The sequence below is a fragment of the Nannospalax galili genome, unplaced genomic scaffold (genome assembly GCF_000622305.1).
Source record: "Nannospalax galili isolate Female #2095 unplaced genomic scaffold, S.galili_v1.0 scaffold2019, whole genome shotgun sequence".
In the NCBI taxonomy this organism is placed as follows: domain Eukaryota; kingdom Metazoa; phylum Chordata; class Mammalia; order Rodentia; family Spalacidae; genus Nannospalax; species Nannospalax galili.
In genome coordinates this window covers 433222-452464 of record NW_008342625.1, presented here as the reverse complement: position 1 = coordinate 452464, position 19243 = coordinate 433222, and the positions used below count along the sequence as shown (strand labels likewise).

General features: G+C 44.5%; 1 protein-coding gene across 8 annotated transcripts in view; it reads left to right on the top strand.

The window, feature by feature from the left end:
- The window catches only part of Hp1bp3 (heterochromatin protein 1 binding protein 3), a 54676-nt gene extending 47637 nt beyond the window's left edge, over nt 1–7039 (top strand). For 5 of the 8 annotated variants that reach the window (XM_008838608.3, XM_029566185.1, XM_008838604.3 and 2 more), the window contains 3 exons: nt 3258–3369; nt 4041–4172; nt 5328–7039. In XM_008838608.3, the coding sequence (XP_008836830.1) occupies nt 3258–3369; nt 4041–4172; nt 5328–5622 (539 nt within the window). In that variant the 3' untranslated portion in view covers nt 5623–7039. The remainder of the gene's footprint in view (nt 1–3257; nt 3370–4040; nt 4173–5327) is intronic. The other 3 variants (XM_008838606.3, XM_008838609.3, XM_017799513.2) reach the window with 1 other exon arrangement.
- The last annotated feature ends 12204 nt before the right edge of the window (nt 7040–19243 follow it).

Genomic DNA, 19243 nt, shown 5'->3' with positions numbered 1-19243 from the left:
CAGTGGTTAAGAGCACTGGCTGTTCTTGCAGAACACCCGGGTTCGAATCCCAGCACCCACATGGCAGCTAACAGCTGTCCGTAACTACAGTTCCAGGGGTTCCAACAGCCTCTTCTGTCCTCCTTGGGCAGTGCACAACACGATGCTCTTACCTACATGTAGGCAATACACATAAAATAAAAAATAATAAAATGCAGTATTTTAACAGGGCATGAGTGCACATCTGTAATCCTAATGCTTGAAAGGTGGAAGTAATCTCAGGAGTTCAAGTTCTTGAACTATAAAGTTTTTTTTTTTTGTTTTTTTTTTTTTCATACTTTTATTTTCTGTGTATGTGTGTATTGCCTGCACGTAAGTGCACCCGTGTTGTGCAGTGCCCACGGAGGACAGAAGAGGCTGTCGGATCCCCTGGAACTGGAGTTAAGGACAGCTGTTAGCTGCCATTTGGGTTCTGGGATTTGAGCCCACGTCTTTTGCAAGAACAGCCAGTGTTCTTAACCACTGAGCCATCTCTCCAGCCCCCATTCTTTTTTATTTAAAAAAAAAAAAAACTGGCCAGGCATGATGGCACACACCTTTACTCCCAGTGCTCAGGAGGGAGGCAGAGGCAGGCAGTGTACATAATAAGTTCCAGGCTAGCTGTGACTACAGGGAGACACCCAAAACAAAAAGCGCACCTTTAATCCTAGTAGTTGGGTGGCAGAGGCAAGTGGATCTCTGAGTTCAAGGCCAGCCAGGGCTCCATAGTGAGACCCTGTTTCAAAAAAGAAGTAAATGAACAAACAAAAAGATGAATTTTATAGGATGAACATATGAGCCTTTGGCAAAAGGATTATGTATTCAAGGCCAGCCTTGGTTACTTAGTAAAACTTGAAAATCAGAAGAAAAGGGGTTGGGGATGTACCTTAGCTGGTAGAGTGCTTGCTTAGCATGCACAAGGCCCTGGATTTGATTCCCAGTAAACCAAGCACATGGAAGAGGGAGGAAAGATCAGAAGTTCAAGGTCATCCTCAGCTATATAAAGTTCTAGACCAACCTGGACTAGAGACTCTGTCTCAAGAAAGGAAACGAAAGGATTTAAAAAAAAAAAAAAAATACATTGGGCTTGGTGGTACACACCTGTAGTCCCAGCACTTGGAAGACAGAGGCAGTTGCATCTTTGTGAGTGGCGACCAGCCTGGTCTACATAGTGAGTTCCAGGCCAGCTGTGGCTACAAGGGAGACCATGTCTCAGAAAAACTGAAAAATATAAAATTATAGGAGCTGGAGAGATGGGTCAGTGGTTAGGAGCACTGACTGCTTTTGCAGAGGGTTCAGGTTCAATTCCCAGCACTCACGTGGCAGCTAACAACTATCCATAACTCCAGTTTCAGGGAATCTGATGCCGTCTTTTTGACCTCCACGGGCATTGCACAGCACAGGAGCACCAACCTACATGCAAGCAATGCATGCATACACAAAATAAAAATAATAAAATTATTTTTTAAAATTTTTATTTTCCATTTTTTTTTTTTTTTTTTTGCTCTTTTTGAGACAGGGTCTCCCTGTAGCCCCAGCTGGCCTGGATTCGCTATGGAGACCAGGCTGGCCTCAAACTCACAGAGATCCACCTGCTTCTGCTTCCCGAGTGCTGGGATTAAAGGCGTGTGCCACCACAGCTGGCTTTTATTATTTTTATTTTATGTGTGTGCGTGTATTGCCTGCATGTAGGTAAGTGCACCCATGTCGTGCAGTGCCCTCGGAGATCAGAAGAGTCTGTTGGATCCCCTGGGACTGGAGTTACAGACAGTTGTTAGCTGCCATGTGGGTGCTGGGATTTGAACCTGGGTCTTCTGCAGAACAGCCAATGTTCTTAACCGCTGAGCCATCTCTCCAGCCCCATAAAATTTATTTTAGAATACAGAGTATGGAGTCATAGTAAAAGGCAAGAAGCGAGTCTCTCAAGTTGTCCTTTGACCTCCGCATGTGGACCGTGGCATTCCCTGTGTGCCCATACACACAGACATAAACACACAATAAGTAATGTGTGTATGTTTGTTTGTTTGTTGTTGTTTTTCTTGGGTCTTTTTGAGACAGGGTCTCCCTGTAGCCCCAGCTGACCTGAACTCACTATGTAGACCAGGCTGGCTTTGAACTCACAGAGATCCACCTGCCTCTGCTGGGACTAAAGTGTTGGGACTAAAAGCATGAGCCACCATGCCCAGCTGTGTGTTTTTTTTTTTTTTAATGGCATCTCCATACATAAACCAGACTGGCTTTTAAAAAACTCATAATCCTCCTGCCCTAGCCTTCCAAGTAGCCGGGTTTGCAGATACCCCCACAACCAGCTAAGAGGATTATTTATTGACCTTTTCGTTTTCACTTACTTTGAGGATGTGTTTTATACATTGAATTATTGAATTATCTTAATATGTTTATATGATTTTACATGAAAATGAGAATTATGAAGTCTGAGAAGCTATTACATTATTTTGTCACTCTGCTTATTTGTGAGGAATTTATTCTGGTCATCTTTGTGTGGGAGGGGGTGTGTGTTTGTGTGTATACATGTTTGTATGTGTACGCATACATGTAGAGGCCAGAGGTCAATGTTGGTTATCTTACTTAGTCCTTTTCCAGCTTATTGTTTTGAGACAGAGCCTTTCAATGAACCTGGAGCTGAACCTGGACTGGCTGACCATTGAGCTCTGGCGATCTGCCTGTTTCCATCCTCAGCTCTGGGGTTTCAGACACACATTACTAATTAAGCCTGACTTTTACATGGGTGCTGGGAATCTGAACTCAGGTCATCCTGCTTATACAGTAAGCACTTTACTAGCTGGGCCATCTCCCCAGCCCCTGCTGATCTTCATAGATAATTACCTGAGATAAATACCTGTAGTTACACAGTTGATGCTTGAATGAATAGGAATAATAAAATATTTAGTTTCAGGTCTGCTATTAAACCGTTTATGTGCTGCCTTAGGACAACTCACATAATCACTGAGCTCAAGACAATCACTCTAAGCTCCTGTTTCCTTTTCTGTGAAATAAGGAATTGACTCAATGAACTCAAATGTCTCTTTTCACTATAATTAAACTTGCCAAATTTATGGGCACTAAATAAATGTTTAGTACTAATATATTTGAACACAAATTATATAGCACACATTAGTGTATTTTATCAACATTGAGTTGATTGGCACTTAATTATGATTGAGAAAATTACCAAATCTGAATAACTATGTAACTTTCTTCATTCTTGAATTTTTGTTTAGTGCATTTGCTGAAAAAAACTCTGCAGAAATGTGAGAAAAATGGGTGGATGGAACAGATCTCTGGTAAAGGGTTCAGTGGCACCTTCCAGCTTTGTTTTCCCTATTACCCCAGGTGAGCACTTAATAAGAAGCACTGGCCATTATTAACTCAAAGTCAGCTTCTGGGTTACAGCCTTGATGTGCTGTGTCTTAACCTCATTACTGTTACCCTGAACTGGAGCTATCTGAAAGTAGACGGCCTTTGTTTTGTAACTTTCCCACGTTACTCTTTCTATAAACATAAATAATACCTGGTTAATGTATATTATATGAAATTTTCACACATTCAGTAGTACATGTTATACTTAAGGTCATACGTATTTTACACTTGTAAAGACATACTAATTAAAAAAATTGAAGCGTTAAAGGGATTCTTGCCCACTTTCTCTAAAACTTTGAGGTATTCTGCCAGTGTTGTGGGGGCAGACTATGCCATCACACGTGCTTAGTAGACTGTCCATGGCTCTACCCACTGCTCCACATACTCAGAGGGTTAATAATCACTTGTAAATGAAGAAGAATCAGTTTTATTACATGGTGAGAGAAAGGGAAGAGGATATGTGATCTGGGACTTTATGGCTTTGATTTTGTGTGTATGGGAAGTAGTTAAATTGTACCCAGATGTTTGTAACCTAACTTGAGCTCTTGAGGGAGTGTGAGAAGGCCCATCAGTGATGGGCTCTAGGTTCATATTATTTTCCTTCTTCTACATGAAACTTAAGATTTACTTTTTTAAAATCTTAGCCCGGGAGTTCTATTTCCAAAGAAAGAGCCAGATGATTCTAAAGATGAGGATGAGGATGAGGATGAAGATGATGATGAAGATGAGTCATCAGAAGACGACTCTGAAGATGAAGAGCCACCACCTAAGAGAAGGTGTGGATATGTGAAGAATCCTGCTGTGACAGAATAATAAATATCTTAGAAAAAGTGGACTAGGGCCTGGGAATGCAGGCCTATAATCCCAGCTACTCAGAGGCTGAGGCAGGATTACTTCCAATTCAAGGCCAACCTGGGCAATTTATGGAAATCCTGCCTCAGAAAGTTAAAAAATGGTCTGGAAATGGAGCTCAGTAATGGAGTGCCTCCCTAGACTATATGAGGCCCTAGGCTCAATACCCAGTACTGCTCGTAAAACTAAAGTGCTGGTACTCACAGAGATCCGCCTGCCTCTGCCTCCTGAGTGTTGGGATTAAAAGCATGCACCACCATGCTCAGCATAGCTCTATTTTTTAGTCAAAGAAAAATAATTCCATATTACCCTAAACTTCCATGAATCAGTTGAATTTTATTATTTATTTATGTGTTTGAGTGTTTTGCCTGCATGTATGTACAAGCACCACGTGCGTGTCTGGTACTCATGGAGTCCAGAAGAAGACAGTTGCACAGTTGTGAGCTACCATATGGGTAGTGGGAACTAAACCCAGATCCTCTGCCAAGAGAAGCCAGTGCTCTTAACCACTTCACCATCTCTCCAGTCCCAGTTGATTGAATTTTTATACAGTTTTTATAGTCTATTGAAAAATCAAGTCAAATTTCTGTTTAACAGTGATTTCTACATAAGATACTTCTCTTTAGAACTTGTCCTAGCATTCCAGCACTTGGGAGGCAGAGGCAGGTGTATCTCTGTGAGTTCGAGGCCAGCCTGGTCTATATAGTGAGTTCCAGGACAGCTGGGGCGCTACAGGGAAACCCTGTCTCAAAAAGACAAAAAAAAAAAAAGAACCTATCCTAGAAAGCAACTCCTAAGTGACATCTTCTTTCATATATATGTATTTTATTTTTACTTTTTATTTTATGTGTATGCGTGTATTGCCTGCATGTAGGTAAGTGAACACTGTATCATGCAGTGCCTGTGAAGGTCAGAAGAGGCTGTTGGATCCCCTGGGACTGGAGTTACGGACAGTTGTTAGCTGCCATGTGGGTGCTGGGATTCGAACCCAGGTCTTCTGCAAGAACAGCCAGTGTTTTTAACTGCTGAGCCATCTCTCCAACCCCTGAAGTGACATCTTTATGCTCTTGTCCTCACAGCTTGCAGAAGAAAACCCCAACTAAGACCCAAGGGAAGCCTGCATCCATGAAGCAGAGAGGGTCCAAGCCTGCACCTAAAGTCTCTGCCACCCAGAGGGGGAAAGCTAGGCCCCTACCCAAGAAAGCCCCTCCTAAAGCCAAAACTCCTGCCAAGAAAGCCAGACCCTCACCCTCTGTAATCAAGAAGCCTAGTGGGAGCACCTTAAAGAAGCCCACAGCCAGTGCAAGAAAGGATGTGAAACTGCCCAGCAAGGGCAGATCCACCATGAAGAAATCTTTCAAGGCAAAAAAGTAAATTTTATAGGGGAAAAAAGGGTATCATGATGCAATTCAAAATCTTATTTTATAAGGTCAGTGTGTATTTGTTTTAGTTATGATGCTTTTAAAATTACATTTTTTTCCCCTCTTGTATGAACATTGTGGGAGGGAATATAAATAAACCAGTGTAGACATTTGTTAGCTTTAGGTACTGTTCTGGGTGCCTGCCTGTTCATTTTAATTTCCACAGTAATCCTGGACTCTCCTAACTGTAATCTGTACTTGTCCCTTTGGCTCCTCGTACCCCAACCCTTATTCTTTTTTTTAATGGTTTAATTCTGACTTTTTTCCCCCTTCAGCTTTATCTATACAGTTGCAAAGACTTTTATATTTGTACTAAGCACCAACAGGTCAAGTGCTGGAAGTCAGGAGCAGGCAGTGTAGCACTGACTGTGTGACGCCTCCTACCTGGAGACTTCAGTTACTACCGTCACTCTGCTCACCATCCTCTTCTAAAGTCTAGATGCATTTTAGCTTTGGAAAAGAAGCCCTAAACTGTATGATTGTATTAGATTGTGAGGTTGTTCGGCTCCTGGGTCACTGTGACTATTTTCAAGCACTTTTTGCTGTCCCTGAGCACTGCGTTCCCTCAACAGCAAGCACAAGTTGTCTGTCTACACCACTTGGTTTTTGACTGAAGGGGAAGTGTAGGAATACATAGAATCTGATTTCTGATGTTGCTAATGTTACCAAAAACCAAAACGTTATTCTTGTTCAAATTTTTAAATATATTTTTTAATATTTGGAGCATGAGTTGTCAATTCCTGTTTACCTTTTTTAACAAGGAAATCTTGGAGTGTTACCATGCTAATGTAGAAATGTTAAGTGGTAAAACATAAATTTGCTAAAATAAACCGGATTTCAGATTCACCTGTGGGTTTTATCCCCCCTTCTTTGCATAAACACTTTTGATATTAAGCAGTTTCCTTTTTCAGATAGTCAAAAAAAAGCAAGGAGGAAGAAAAAAAGCAAATGAAGCCCTACTACCTAACCTTTTCATTTGTATTTGTTTTAGTATATTGTGAAGTTGTGTAAAATAGCACTAGCTTTCCACTTGAGCAAGGCCAGTCTTTGGTTATCCTCTGTCCCTCCCTCCCTGTGGCACCTGACATTTTAATTGTCTTAGACTCTTGGTGTTCATCTTGCCGCCCAGGCGGTGTTGTTCATACTCATTCCACCCACTCGTCTCCTGGGATCCCCGCAGCTCACATCTGGCTGGGAAATGGACTTGAGAAAACTGGCTGGAACTAGATCATAATCCTGTGTGATCCCATCATGAGTCACTGGGATTTGTGTTGCATGTACGGCAATCTTTCCTGTTGTAAATCTTCCTTTTTTAATGTACATATATTTTGAAAAATATGAATAAACATGAAATTTTAAAAGCTGCTGAACTGTAGCTTATATTTGAAAGTTTCCAGTATATTCTCAAAAGTAGCTCAGTGTTGCCTACCTTTTAACTTCTGCTCCATCCAAGGACTCTATCGCTTTCCTTTTTTGTTTTGGGGGGGTTCTTTTTGTTTTGTTTCATTTCACTATGTAACTGGCTTTCCCCGGGTCTTCTGCAAGAACAGTCAGTGTTCTTAACCACTGAGCCATCTCTCCAGCCCCTCTTTTTGAGACAGGCTCTTCTTGAACGATAGATTCACCTGCCTCTGGAGTTCTGGGATTAAAGGCATGCAGAACCATGCCCGGCAGTGCCGGGCAAAAAATAAATCATCTTGTCTTAAGGACTTTTCTCAATGTCATAAAAGTCCAACCTTTCATGTTTATTGAATGTTCAATATCCAGGTTAATCTTTGAAGTGGAAAAAAAAGTTACAGTGCAGCTAAGGATGACAGCCAAACCCTAGAGACCTAATTCTAGAAAATGATTTGAATTTCTTTTTAATTTTAATTTTTTAAATATTTTATGTGTATGAGTATTTTTCCTGCATGTATGGAAGTGCACCATTTGCATACAAGACTAGCAGAGGCCAAAAGATGGCTTTGGATCCCCTGGAACTGGAGTTGTGGACAGTTGTTAGCTGCCATGCAGGTGCTAGGAACAGAACCCTGGTCCTCTAGAAGAGCCGCCAGTGCCCTTAACTGCTGAGCTATCTCTCTCTAGCCCCTTTATTTTTAATTTTGTTGGACTTTTTTGAGATAGGGTCTCCCTGGAGCCTCAGCTGTCCTGAAACTTGCAACATTGACCAGGCTGGTCAGCCTCCATCCTGTAAAAGGCATGTACTACCACACCCAGCCCTGATTTGAATTTCCCTAGGGCTGTTTGGGTTTTTTGAGACAGCTTCTTGCTGTATTCCTGAGTGACCTGACCTCTGTGTAGACCAAACTGGCCTCAAACATGCATCCTGCTGCCTCTACCTCCCGAGTGCTGGGGTTATAGACCATAGCCACCACACCTAACTTCAGTGTGGCTTTTAAGTGACAGCTGCCAAACTAATAGACTGTATTTACTGGGAATGTTACTAGGTTAAAGTGAGGTTTTGACAGAACACCTGTTCAGGCATCTGGGTTTTCTCAGGTACCACCTCCAGAATGCTTTCTGATTGGTCTGCTCAGTTTATTCTGGAAAAACCATCATGAGCTCCCAGGGTGTTGGTTAGGGTGGGCTTTTCCCAGGAACCACAGCATCTGTCAAAAGTTCCCTTGTTGGAAGTTTAGCTACATGCTTTTGTTTGTTTGTTTGCTGGTCTTTTTGAGACAGGGTCTCCCTGTAGCTGGCACTCACTATGTAGACCAGGCTGACCTTGAACTCACAGAGATTTGCCTGCCCCTGCCTCCCAAGTGCTAGGATTAAAGGTATGTGCCACCACAACCAGCTTAGCCTTGTGCTTTTAAAACAGAACAAGGGCCTGGAGAGATGGCTTAATGATTAAGAGCACTGGCTACTCTTGGCATAGGATCTGGGTTTGGTTCCCAGCACCCACATGGCAGCTAACAACCATCCATAATTCCAGTTCCAGGGAATCTGACACCCTCTTCTGACCACCTTGAGCAATTGCATGACACAGGTGCACTTACATACATGCAGGCAATATACTCATACACATAAAAATATTTTCTAAAATGATCTAAAAAAAAAATCAACAAACAACTTGTGTTCCCTGAAGCCCATCAAGAGAAGTTCTGGAATGTAGATACAGTCTACAGTTGTTTAGGGACATGGTGTCTGCTTAGAACCAAGAGCTGGAATGTTAGGAATCCTCAGTCCTCTGTCTTCAGCAGGCCTGGATCTCGCTGAGAGGCGTATGCTGCCACCCCACCACACCCCAAACCTGTGTGGAAGAACTGTGTGGAAATTCTTCTGCCAAGCCTAAATCCCTTACCTCTTTGTGTAAGTCAGGCTTGCTGGTAAGAGCATACAGTGCAGGTGCCTGGGGAGGTGACTCATTTGGTAAAGTGCTTGCCACAGAAGGCATGAGGACCCACATAAAAAGTTGGGTGTGCTGGTACACACTTTAATGCTAGTGCTGGAGAAGTGGAGACGGGAGGATCTCTGTGCTCACTGATCTGCCAGCCCCATTAATCTCCCAGTGAGAGACCCTGTCTCAAAGAACAAGGTAGATGACTCCAGAGGAGTCATACCCAAAGTTGAACTCTGGCCTCCACATGTGCGTACACACACACACACACACACACACAAAGAATATACAGAGTAAAAAAATTCATCCTAGAAATATCCTAGAGGAGTTTATTCAGCCTAGAATTTCAGCGCTTACAGCTGTGATGCTGCAAGTCCTCAAGGACTGTTAGCAGCTGTTACTTTTGTCCCCTGAAATAATGAACAGGAAAGCCAGCCCTTGTCACTTTAAAATAACTATTTAGAAGCAATATGAGGGACACCGATATCACAATTTCTCTGATCACTATAGTTACTAAGGTATTTTGGCATGTTGGGAAAGATGGAATTTATTTATTTTGACAGGTTCTTGCATTGCCCCAGCCGGCCCTGGAGCTCACTTTGTAGACCAGGCAGCCTCTGAGATCGGCCTGCCTCTGCCTCTAGAGTGGTATTAAAGGAATGCACTGCCATGCCCAGCAAAGATTGAATATTTTAAAAAAATAAATGCGCTTCAGAGGTTACAAGTGCTTATTGCTCAGCCAGTGTGGTGGTGCCCGTCTTTAATAATCCCAACACTAGGGAGGCAGAAGCAGGTTGAGCTCTGTGAGATTGAGGCCACCCTGGTCTACACAGTGAGTTCTTGGCCAACTGGGGCTACAAGGGAGACCCTGTCTCAAAACAAAATGAGTGTATTGCCTACATGTATATAAGTGTACCCGTGTCATGCAATGCCCTCAGGGTCAGAAGGTGTCAAATCCCCTGGAACTGGAGTTAGGGACCTTTGTGAGCTGCCATGTGAGTACTGGAAACTGAACCTGGGTCCTCTCCAAGAGCAGCCAGTGCTCTTAAGTGCTGAGCCATCTCTTCAGTCCCTGACAGATGTATTCTTAATAATTGAAATCTCTAATTTTTAGATAGAAGTAAATTTAGCTTCTTTCTCCCAAAACTAAGCACATCAGTGATGAATGTGGACAAGCTCAGGTCTGGTTCGCTCAGCCACATCTGCCTTAGTGGCTCTATACACTGACAGGCATAGCCTCTGGCTTAAGGCACAAGAAGATCATATGTAAAATTAGTGGGCAGTGTTAACAGATATTATTTGAAACTCATTTAAACTGCACAGTTTGGGGCTGGAGGATGGCTCAGCGGTTAAGAGCACTGACTGCCCTTGCAGAGGACCGGGGTTCGACTCCCAGCACCCACATGGCGGCTACGAACCATCCTTAACTCCGGTTCCAAGGGACTCTGAAGCTCTATTCTGACCTCCGTGGCATTGCACGACACGGGCGCACTCACATACATGCAGGTAATACACTCATGCACATAAGAATAATAAAATATTAAAAAATAAACTGCATAGCTTGTTAGAAGAGCAAGAAAAAGCAACAAAGAAAACAGTGTACAGCCTTGAATTAAAAGGTGCAGAGAGCCTGGCATGGTGGCATATGCCTTTAATTCCAGTGCTTGCAAGGCAGAGGCAGGTGGAGCTCTGTGTTTGAGGCCAGCCAGGGCTACATAGTAAGACCCTTTCTCAACAGTCAAGAGAGCATCATAGGCTGCTCTCCCATATAATGAACTAGAAGGGTAGCCAGGGAACAGAGCTTGCCCATATACCATGCTGAAATTGTCAAGTAGGCCAGGCTGCCAAATGATACCGGTATCCCAGTCATAAAGCAGGACATGCGATGTCTGCACCCTCATGTTTACCAAGATAATGGAGTCAGCTGAGGTCCCTGTCCACTGATGGCAAAGAAATGATGCTTACAGAAACCGGGCATGGTGACTGACACTGGAAACCCCAGCATTCAAACTCCAGCATGCTCCTCTACAGCTACATTGTAGCCAGCCTGAGCTACAATGAGATTTGACTGTTTTGTTTTGTTTTGTTTTGTTTTGTTTTGTTTTGTTTTGTTTTTGGTCTTTTTGAGACAGGGTCTCCCTGTAGCTCCAGCTGTCCTGGAACTCACTATGTAGACCAGGCTGGCCTTGAACTCACAGAGATCCACCTGCCTCTGCCTCCTGAGTGCTGAGATTAAAGGTGAGCGCCACCACGCCCGGCAAGGAATATTATTCAACCATCAAAAATCTTGCTGGCTGCACGACATGGGTGCACTTAACCTACATGCAGGCAATACGTATACTCATACACATAAAATAAAAAAATAATAAATATTTTTTAAAAAAATCTTGCTGGCAAGATGGCTCAGTAATTAAAGGCACCCTCTGCCAAGATGTAATGAATTTGATCCTCAGGACCCAAGTGGAAGGAGAGTATTGGGTTCTGACAGTTGTGCTCCCACTTCCCATGCATCATGGCATGAACATGCAATTAAATACATGAAATGTAATTTTAAAAATTTTGTTTTTATTCTATGTGTATGAGTGTATTGCCTGCATATATGTAAGTGCACTTGTGACATACAGTGCCCGCTAAGGTCAGGAGAGGGCATCAGATACCCTGGAACTGTAGTTATGGTTTTGAACCAGAGTCTTCTGCAAGAGCAGCCAGTGCTCTTAACCGCTGAGCCATCTCTCCAGTCCAAATGAAATATAATTTTAAAAATTAAAAATGGGGCCGGGCATGGTGGCGCACGCCCTTTAATCCCAGCACTCAGGAGGCAGAGGAAGGCAGATCTCTGTGAGTTCAAGGCCAGCCTGGTCTACATAGTGAGGTCCAGGACAGCTGGGGCTACAGGAAGACCCTGTCTCAAATAAAGACCCCCCCCCAAAAAAAAATTTTAAATGGGGCTGGAGAGGGCCAGGCATGGTGGCCACAAACCTTTAATCCCTGCACTTGGAAGGCAGAGCAGGCAAATCTCTGTGAAATTGAGTTCCGCCTGGTTGAGTTCCAGGTCAGCTGGGGCTACTGGGTTTTTTAAAAAAAAAAAAAAAAAAAAAAAAAAAGATGTGACCAGATAAGGCTCAGAGGTTAAGTGCACCAGCTGCTCTTGGAGAGGACTAACTAAGGTTTAGTTCTAGCACGCACATGGCGACTAAGAACTGTCTAACTCCAATTCCAGGGGGTTCAACATCCTCTTCTGGTCTCTTTGGGGGGTGCACACATGTGGTACATTAACATAGATGCAGGAAAAACATTCATACACATAAAAGTTTAAAACTTTTTTTTCACACTAAGCATCAGTTTTATTGAATTTTTGCTAACTTTATACATATTTATCTTTTTTTTTTTTTTTTTGGTCTTTTTGAGACAGGGTCTCCCTGTAGCCCCAGCTGTCCTGGAACTCACTATGTAGACCAGACTGGCCTTGAACTCACAGCCTCTGCCTCCCTAGTGCTGGGATTAAAGACGTGCGCCACCACACCTGGCCATATTGATCATATTTAGACCCCTCCCCTATCTGCATCCCCTTATAACACCCCTCCAAATTTCATGCATTCTGTCATATATGTTAAGGCCTATCAAGCTAAGTTTGTGTTCCCAGATGTCCCTCTGTGTGAGTCCACCCACTGGAGCCTGGTCAGCCTGTCTAGCGTCACCCACTTAAAGAAAACAAACCAACTCTCCCTCTCCCTGTAGTCATCAGTTGTCGAGTTCCTCGGCTGAGATTGGGGTTTCTTACCATTTCCCCATTTCTGTGCTGACTTTCTGGTTTGGGGAAAATTTTTTTTTTAATTAAAAATAAGGGCTGGTGAAATGGCTTAGTGGATAAAGGCACTTGCTTACCTGAGTTCTACCTGAGGTAGAAGATCCAAAGTTGCCTACTGAGATCCATGTGCACACACATATACACACCCAAAGTAAATGAAAAATTAAAATGCAAGAAAAAGTTGTGTTTGCAGCAACATGAGCTCAGAGGCCTTGAAGTGAGACCGAAGGACAATTTGTGGATTTTTTTTTTTTGTCTTTTTGAGACAGGGTCTCTCTGTAGCCCCAGCTGGCCTGGAACTCACTATGTAGACCAGGCTGGTCTTGAACTCACAGAGATCTGCCTGCCTCTGCCTCCTAAGTGCTGGGACTACAGGTGTGCACCACCATGCCTGGCAGACAATGCATGTTTTATTTGGAGGCTAATAACTAGTCACTGCAGAAGGGTGGAGGCCAGGAAGATTGTACTTAGGTACAAAAATTATGTTCGATAATAGTTCTATTCCTGTTTTCTGCAGAACAGTAGGGAGACTACAGTTAGAAGAAAGGATTTGGGGGCTAGAGAGATGGCTTGGCATTTAAGAGCATTGGCTGCTCTTGATGAGGACTGGGGTTCAATTCCCAGCACCCACATTGCAGCTAACAAACATCCATAACTCCAGTTCTAGGGGATCGAACACCCTCTCCTGACCTCCAAGGGCACTGCATGACATGGGTACACTTACACACAGGCAATACATTCATAAACATAAAATAATATGGGGGCTGGAGATATCGCTCAGCAGTTAAGAACACTGACTCTTTTTGCAGAAGACCCGGGTTCAAATCCCAGCACCCACATGGCAGCTAACAACTGTCCATAACTCCAGTTCCAGGGGATCTGACAGCCTCTTCTGTCCTCGGGCACTGCATGACACAGGTGCACTTACTTACATGCAGGCATAACACTCATATGCATAAAATAAAAAAAATAAGGGGCTGGAGATATGGCTCAGCAGTTAAGAACACTGCCTGCTCTTGCAGAGGACCCGGGCTCGATTCCTAGCACTCACATGGCAGCTACAAACCATCCTTAACTCCATCTAGTTCCAGCCCTCTTCTGACCTCCGTGGCATTGCACAACACGGGTGCACTCACATACATGCAGGCAATACACTCATACACATAAAATAAAAATAATAAAATATTTTTAAAAATAATAAAATATTTTTTAAAAAAATAAAATAATAAAAATATTTTTAAAAAAGAAGAAAGGATTTTTAGTGTTCCCAGCATAGATGATAAATGTTAAAGGGAGGGTATACTGGTTGCCCTGCATTTAATCATTGCACCTTACATGTATCAAGAATGCCACTTTGCACTCCATAAGTATGTGCAGATATGTAGCAAAGAGGTAAAAATCTAAGAGCAGGAAAGAGAAGCTGGGCGGGCAAGAGACTTAAGTTTCTCAGCTAGAGTGGTGAAAGGTCTGGCTCCCTCATCAGTGAGGATAAAGAGCAAGGCTATGGGGAGACCGGAGGTGTTCGGTGTGCAGTCACAGAGCTCTTCACTAGACCTTAGCAGCTTCTGTTTTCCCATAGTATAGATTGGGGTAGATTCTACCAGTGCATCCCTAGGCTCCTAGCCTGTCTCTGGAACAGTTCTGGAAGTGTTTCCATGCAGAGACTCTTTTCAGACCTGTTCCTTTTGGTTGGGAAAGTGTAAGGACTGGTGGCTTGTTCCTCTGCTTCTCAAATGAGAAATGTGGGTCCTCTTCCTGGGGGCATCGGCTTTGTCAGATATTTGTGAAAGACATGCATTTTGTTGATGGATGGAGTAGAGCACAAGGTCTAGGAGAAAGACAGTTCCTACAGAATACAGCATTAAGAGCATTTAGGGGGCCGGAGAGATGGCTCAGTGGTTAAGAGTACTGGCTGTTCTTAAAGACAACCCAGGTTTGATTCCCAGCACCCACATGGTGGCTAACAACCGTTCATAATTCCAGTTCCAGGGGAATCCAACACCCTCTTCTGACCTCTGAGGGCATTACACAACACGGGTGCACTTACATACATGCAAGCAACATGCTTACACATATAAAATAAAAATAAAATATTTTTTAAAAAACAGCATTTAGGCCAGGCATGGTGGCACATGCCTTTAATCCCAGCACTGGGGAGGCAGAGGCTGGTGGATCTCTATGAGTTCAAGGCCAGCCTGGTCTACATAGTTCCAGGAGACCCTGATTTTTGAGACCCTGTCTAAAAAAAAAAAAAAAAAACTAAAACAAGCATTTAGGTTCTGCTGCCCAATCCCCAGGGAGCATACCCAGCCCCAGCCCTGAACTGACGCCAGCAAATGTCAGCCTTCTGGTTCCCCATTGCAAAAGTGTAGAGATGAGACAATCCTTTGCTGTGTCTTGAGCTCTGCCATTTCTCCAACACTGAAACTTACTTTTCAAAGGAGAAGGTGGAGCAGGGGAGAGCAGTCAGCCAGGTCAAGTGTGTTGGGTCCTTTCCTGGATGGGTGGAAAATCATCTTAATCCCACAAATGGAGGATTTGGCAAGAGTGTTTCATCATCCACTTTCAGAGGCTTAAGTCCGGGATCACAGTGTCACCAGGTTGGTTCCTTCCGAGGCTGGTGGAGAAGGATCTGTTCCAGACCTCTCCTTGGTCAGCTTCCCGATGGCCATTTTCTCCCTCTTTTCACATCATCTTCCCACCGTGCAAATTTCCTTTCAGGGGCCAGCAAGATGGCTCAGCAGGTAAAGGTACCTGCTGCCAAGCCTGAGGCCCTGAGTTCTCTGGGGCCTGCATGGTGAAAGGAGAGAACAAGTGCACCATGGTGCACACACGCACACACACACACACACACACACACACAAATTTCTGGGACTGGAGAGATGGCTAATGGTTAAGAGCACATAGTGTGAAAGGGTGCTGGGATGGGGGTGACCTGAGCCAGAGGTTACCAAGGGAACCAAGGTAACATGGATGGGGATACAGGCTGCACTGGAGGTGCTGTTCTATTGCCCATCATTCCCAGCCTGTCGTTGGAGATCAGTTTCTTGCTGATGTGCTGATACTTCCCACGCACATTCGTCAGCTGGCAAGCCCCAGGCCAGATTCCAGGATTTTCAAGAAAAGGGAAGATTATGAGAGCAAGCTCCCACCTGCATGACTTAGTTATTTGTCATTGACTCATTGGGAAATAGCCATGACTTGCATGGTGCACACTAAAGCACTCAGCAATCCTGATGCCCACTCCACCCCTCCCCAGCTTGCCTTTTTTGGCATCCTTCTCTGTGCTTAATATGGGTAACTCTGGGCTTCCTGCGCAAGTGAGTCACCCATCCAGTTGATGTTCTGCACCTGCTAACTCCAAAGAGCTTGCTCTTTGGAATGTAAGACGTGGCGGAGGAGGTCGTGACAATCGCTCATCATAGTCCCCAGTGCAACTAGGTCGGCTTGCTCAGAGATGGCTGGCCCCTCCAAAGTCTGTCACCTTTGGTGTAAACCTTTAAGCATGTAGGCTTTTCTTTCTTTTTTTTTTAATTTCTGTGTGTTTACACAAATATTCCATAGTGTGTATGTGCAAATCAGAGGACAGCTTGTGGGAATCTGTCATCTCCCACAGTGAGGGTCCTGGGGGCTTGAACTCAGTCAGCTCAGATCATTAAGTTTGGCAGCAGGTGCCTTTACCTACTGAGCCATCTTGCCAGCCCCTGTTTTTTCCTCTTTCTTTTTTCAGTGCTAGAAATTAAACTCAGATTCTTTTTTTATGTTTATTATTTTTATTTTATGGGTATGTGAGTGTATTGCCTGCACTATGTGAGTGCACCTGTGTCTTGCAATGCCTTGAAAGTCAGAAGAGGGCGTCAGATTCCTCTGGAACTAGCGTTAAGAACAGTTCATAGCCACCATGTGGGTGCTGGGAATTGAACCTTGATCCTCTGCAAGAGCAGTCAGTGCTCTTAACCGCTAAGCCATCTTTCTAGTCCCTAAACTCAGATTCTTATATATGTTTAGCAAATGCTCTACCAGAATTTTTTTCTTGCTATTTGTTTTTGTTTTTATTATGAAGGTGAAACTCAATTGCCCAGGCTGACCTTGAACTCACTATGAGTTCAGGCAGGCTTTAAACTTGTATCCTGTTGCTTCAACTAAGATTATAGGTTCACATTGCCTGGCTTCTAACATACCTTTAATATGGCAACATGCAGGATAAAAGCTTGGAGTTTCTGCAGTTGGATGAAGTGAATTTGGTAGTCTAGGGGAATAGTTCAGAGAAGTAGTTAAATGCTGCCACAGGCCAAGTATGAGGGCTGGAGAGATGGCTCAGGGCTTCAGAGAACTGGCTGTTCTGCAGAGGACCCAGGTTCAGTTCCCAGCACCCACACTAGGGGGTGGCTCACCACTGTCTAACTCTAGCTCGAGGGAATATGATGCCTTCTGTCTGGCCTTTGAGGACACCTGCAATAGTTCAGAGAAGTAGTTAAATGCTGCCACAGGCCAAGTATGAGGGCTGGAGAGATGGCTCAGGGCTTCAGAGAACTGGCTGTTCTGCAGAGGACCCAGGTTCAGTTCCCAGCACCCACACTAGGGGGTGGCTCACCACTGTCTAACTCTAGCTCGAGGGAATATGATGCCTTCTGTCTGGCCTTTGAGGACACCTGCATGCATGTGCACACACACACACACACACACACACACACACACACACACACATAATTAAAAATAAAGCTTTAAGCCGGGAGTAGTGGCGCATGCCTTTAATCCCAGCACCTGGGAGGCAGAGGCAGGTGGATCTCTGTGAGTTCAAGGCCAGCCTGGTCTACATAGTGAATTCCAGGACAGCTGGGGCTAAAGGGAGACCCTGTCTCAAAAAGACCAAAAATAAAAATAAATAAATAAATAAATAAATAAATAAATAAATAAATAAAGCTTTAAAAATGGGCCACGGGGCTGAAGAGATGGCTCAGTGGTTAAGAACACCCTGTTGTTCTTCCAGAGGACAGGGGTTAGAGTCCCAGCACCCACATGATGGCTAACAACTGTCCATAACTCCAGTTCCAGCGGATCTGACACCCTCTTCTAGTCTCTGTGGGGGATTGCATGCACGTGGTGTATTTACATACATGTAGACGAAACACTCATACACTAAAATAAAATTTAAAAATTTTTTTAACGGGCCATGGATCTAGGAATTAGTGAATCCACTATTGAAATTTTGTGTATTTGGGGATTTGGAGAGTTTCTTAATAATTTTTAAAAAATTTATTCTTATTTTATGTGTATCAGTGTTTTGTCTGCACGTATATAGGTGCACCACATGTGTGTAATGCCCACAGAGGGCAGAAAAAGTTTGCCCCTTCTTGGTTGTGGGCTGGAGACTGTCCACTACTACATCCCAGAGTACTTGGCACATCGAAGTCGGTGAGCACTTGCTGCTTCATCATAAACAGAATCAAGAACAAAAGTGAAGCCCAGCCAGGCGTGGTGGCAGATGCCTTTAATCCCAGCACTCGGGAAGCAGAGGCAGGCAGATTTCTGTGAGTTCAGGCCAGCCTGGTCTACATAGATTCAGGCCAGCTGGGGCTACAGGGAGACCCTGTCTCAAAAAGACCCCCCCCCCCCAAAACAAGTGAAGCCCAGTATCACCTGGCTTTACTAAGCCTTCATGGCTCAGTACTGGGCCAAGCCCTTTGCCCCTGTCAATGCCTTCCAATCCACCAGGCTGAGTCAACAGTCTTGTGCAGAGAGGCCCTGGAGGATTAAGGCCTAGGTGTTTCCCAAGATCCCACTTTCAGGGAGAGGAAGTAGGAGGATGTGGGTTAGGCGTCTAGCAATCACATCTCACAGCCACCCCTGGAAAGGAGCCAGGAAGACTTGCCCCCTGGGAACTCTCCTGAGGCAGGGGATTCGGGCTGTTCCATTCCACCCTGGACTGAGCCCTCGAGTCCCAGATTTCTGTGGTGTGGGGAAATGGGCAGTTTCTGGTGCTTTCTCCCTGCGGGGTTTCAGGTTTAATACACCCCACCTCCCCAAGCTCGCCTGGCTCGGATTTGCTATTTATTTGGGCCAACAACAACGCTCCGAGCCGGATGGGATCAGAAGTGCGCTCTCGCTAAGTGCTGTGCCGGCCCTGGCTAAATTCATTCGCCATTTTTCCCAGTCTAAGTGGATTTCTCTGTGGTCGGAAGGACAGGGTCACTGCTTGGTGCTGGGCCCCCAGCTGAGCAGCTCCGTTAACCCTCCTGAGACCGTCCCCGGGAAGAGGATGCATGCCATCTGCGGAGGGGGCGAGGTGGACTGAGCGCCTACTAAGTGGAGCTGGGTCGGACAGTGAGGACGGAGACCCCCGGTGTTCCGGGTAGCAAGCTAGTGACCAGGGCTGGGAGGTGCCTGCAGGTCAGGAGGAGCGTGAGGGACCAGCGTGTTTCTGGA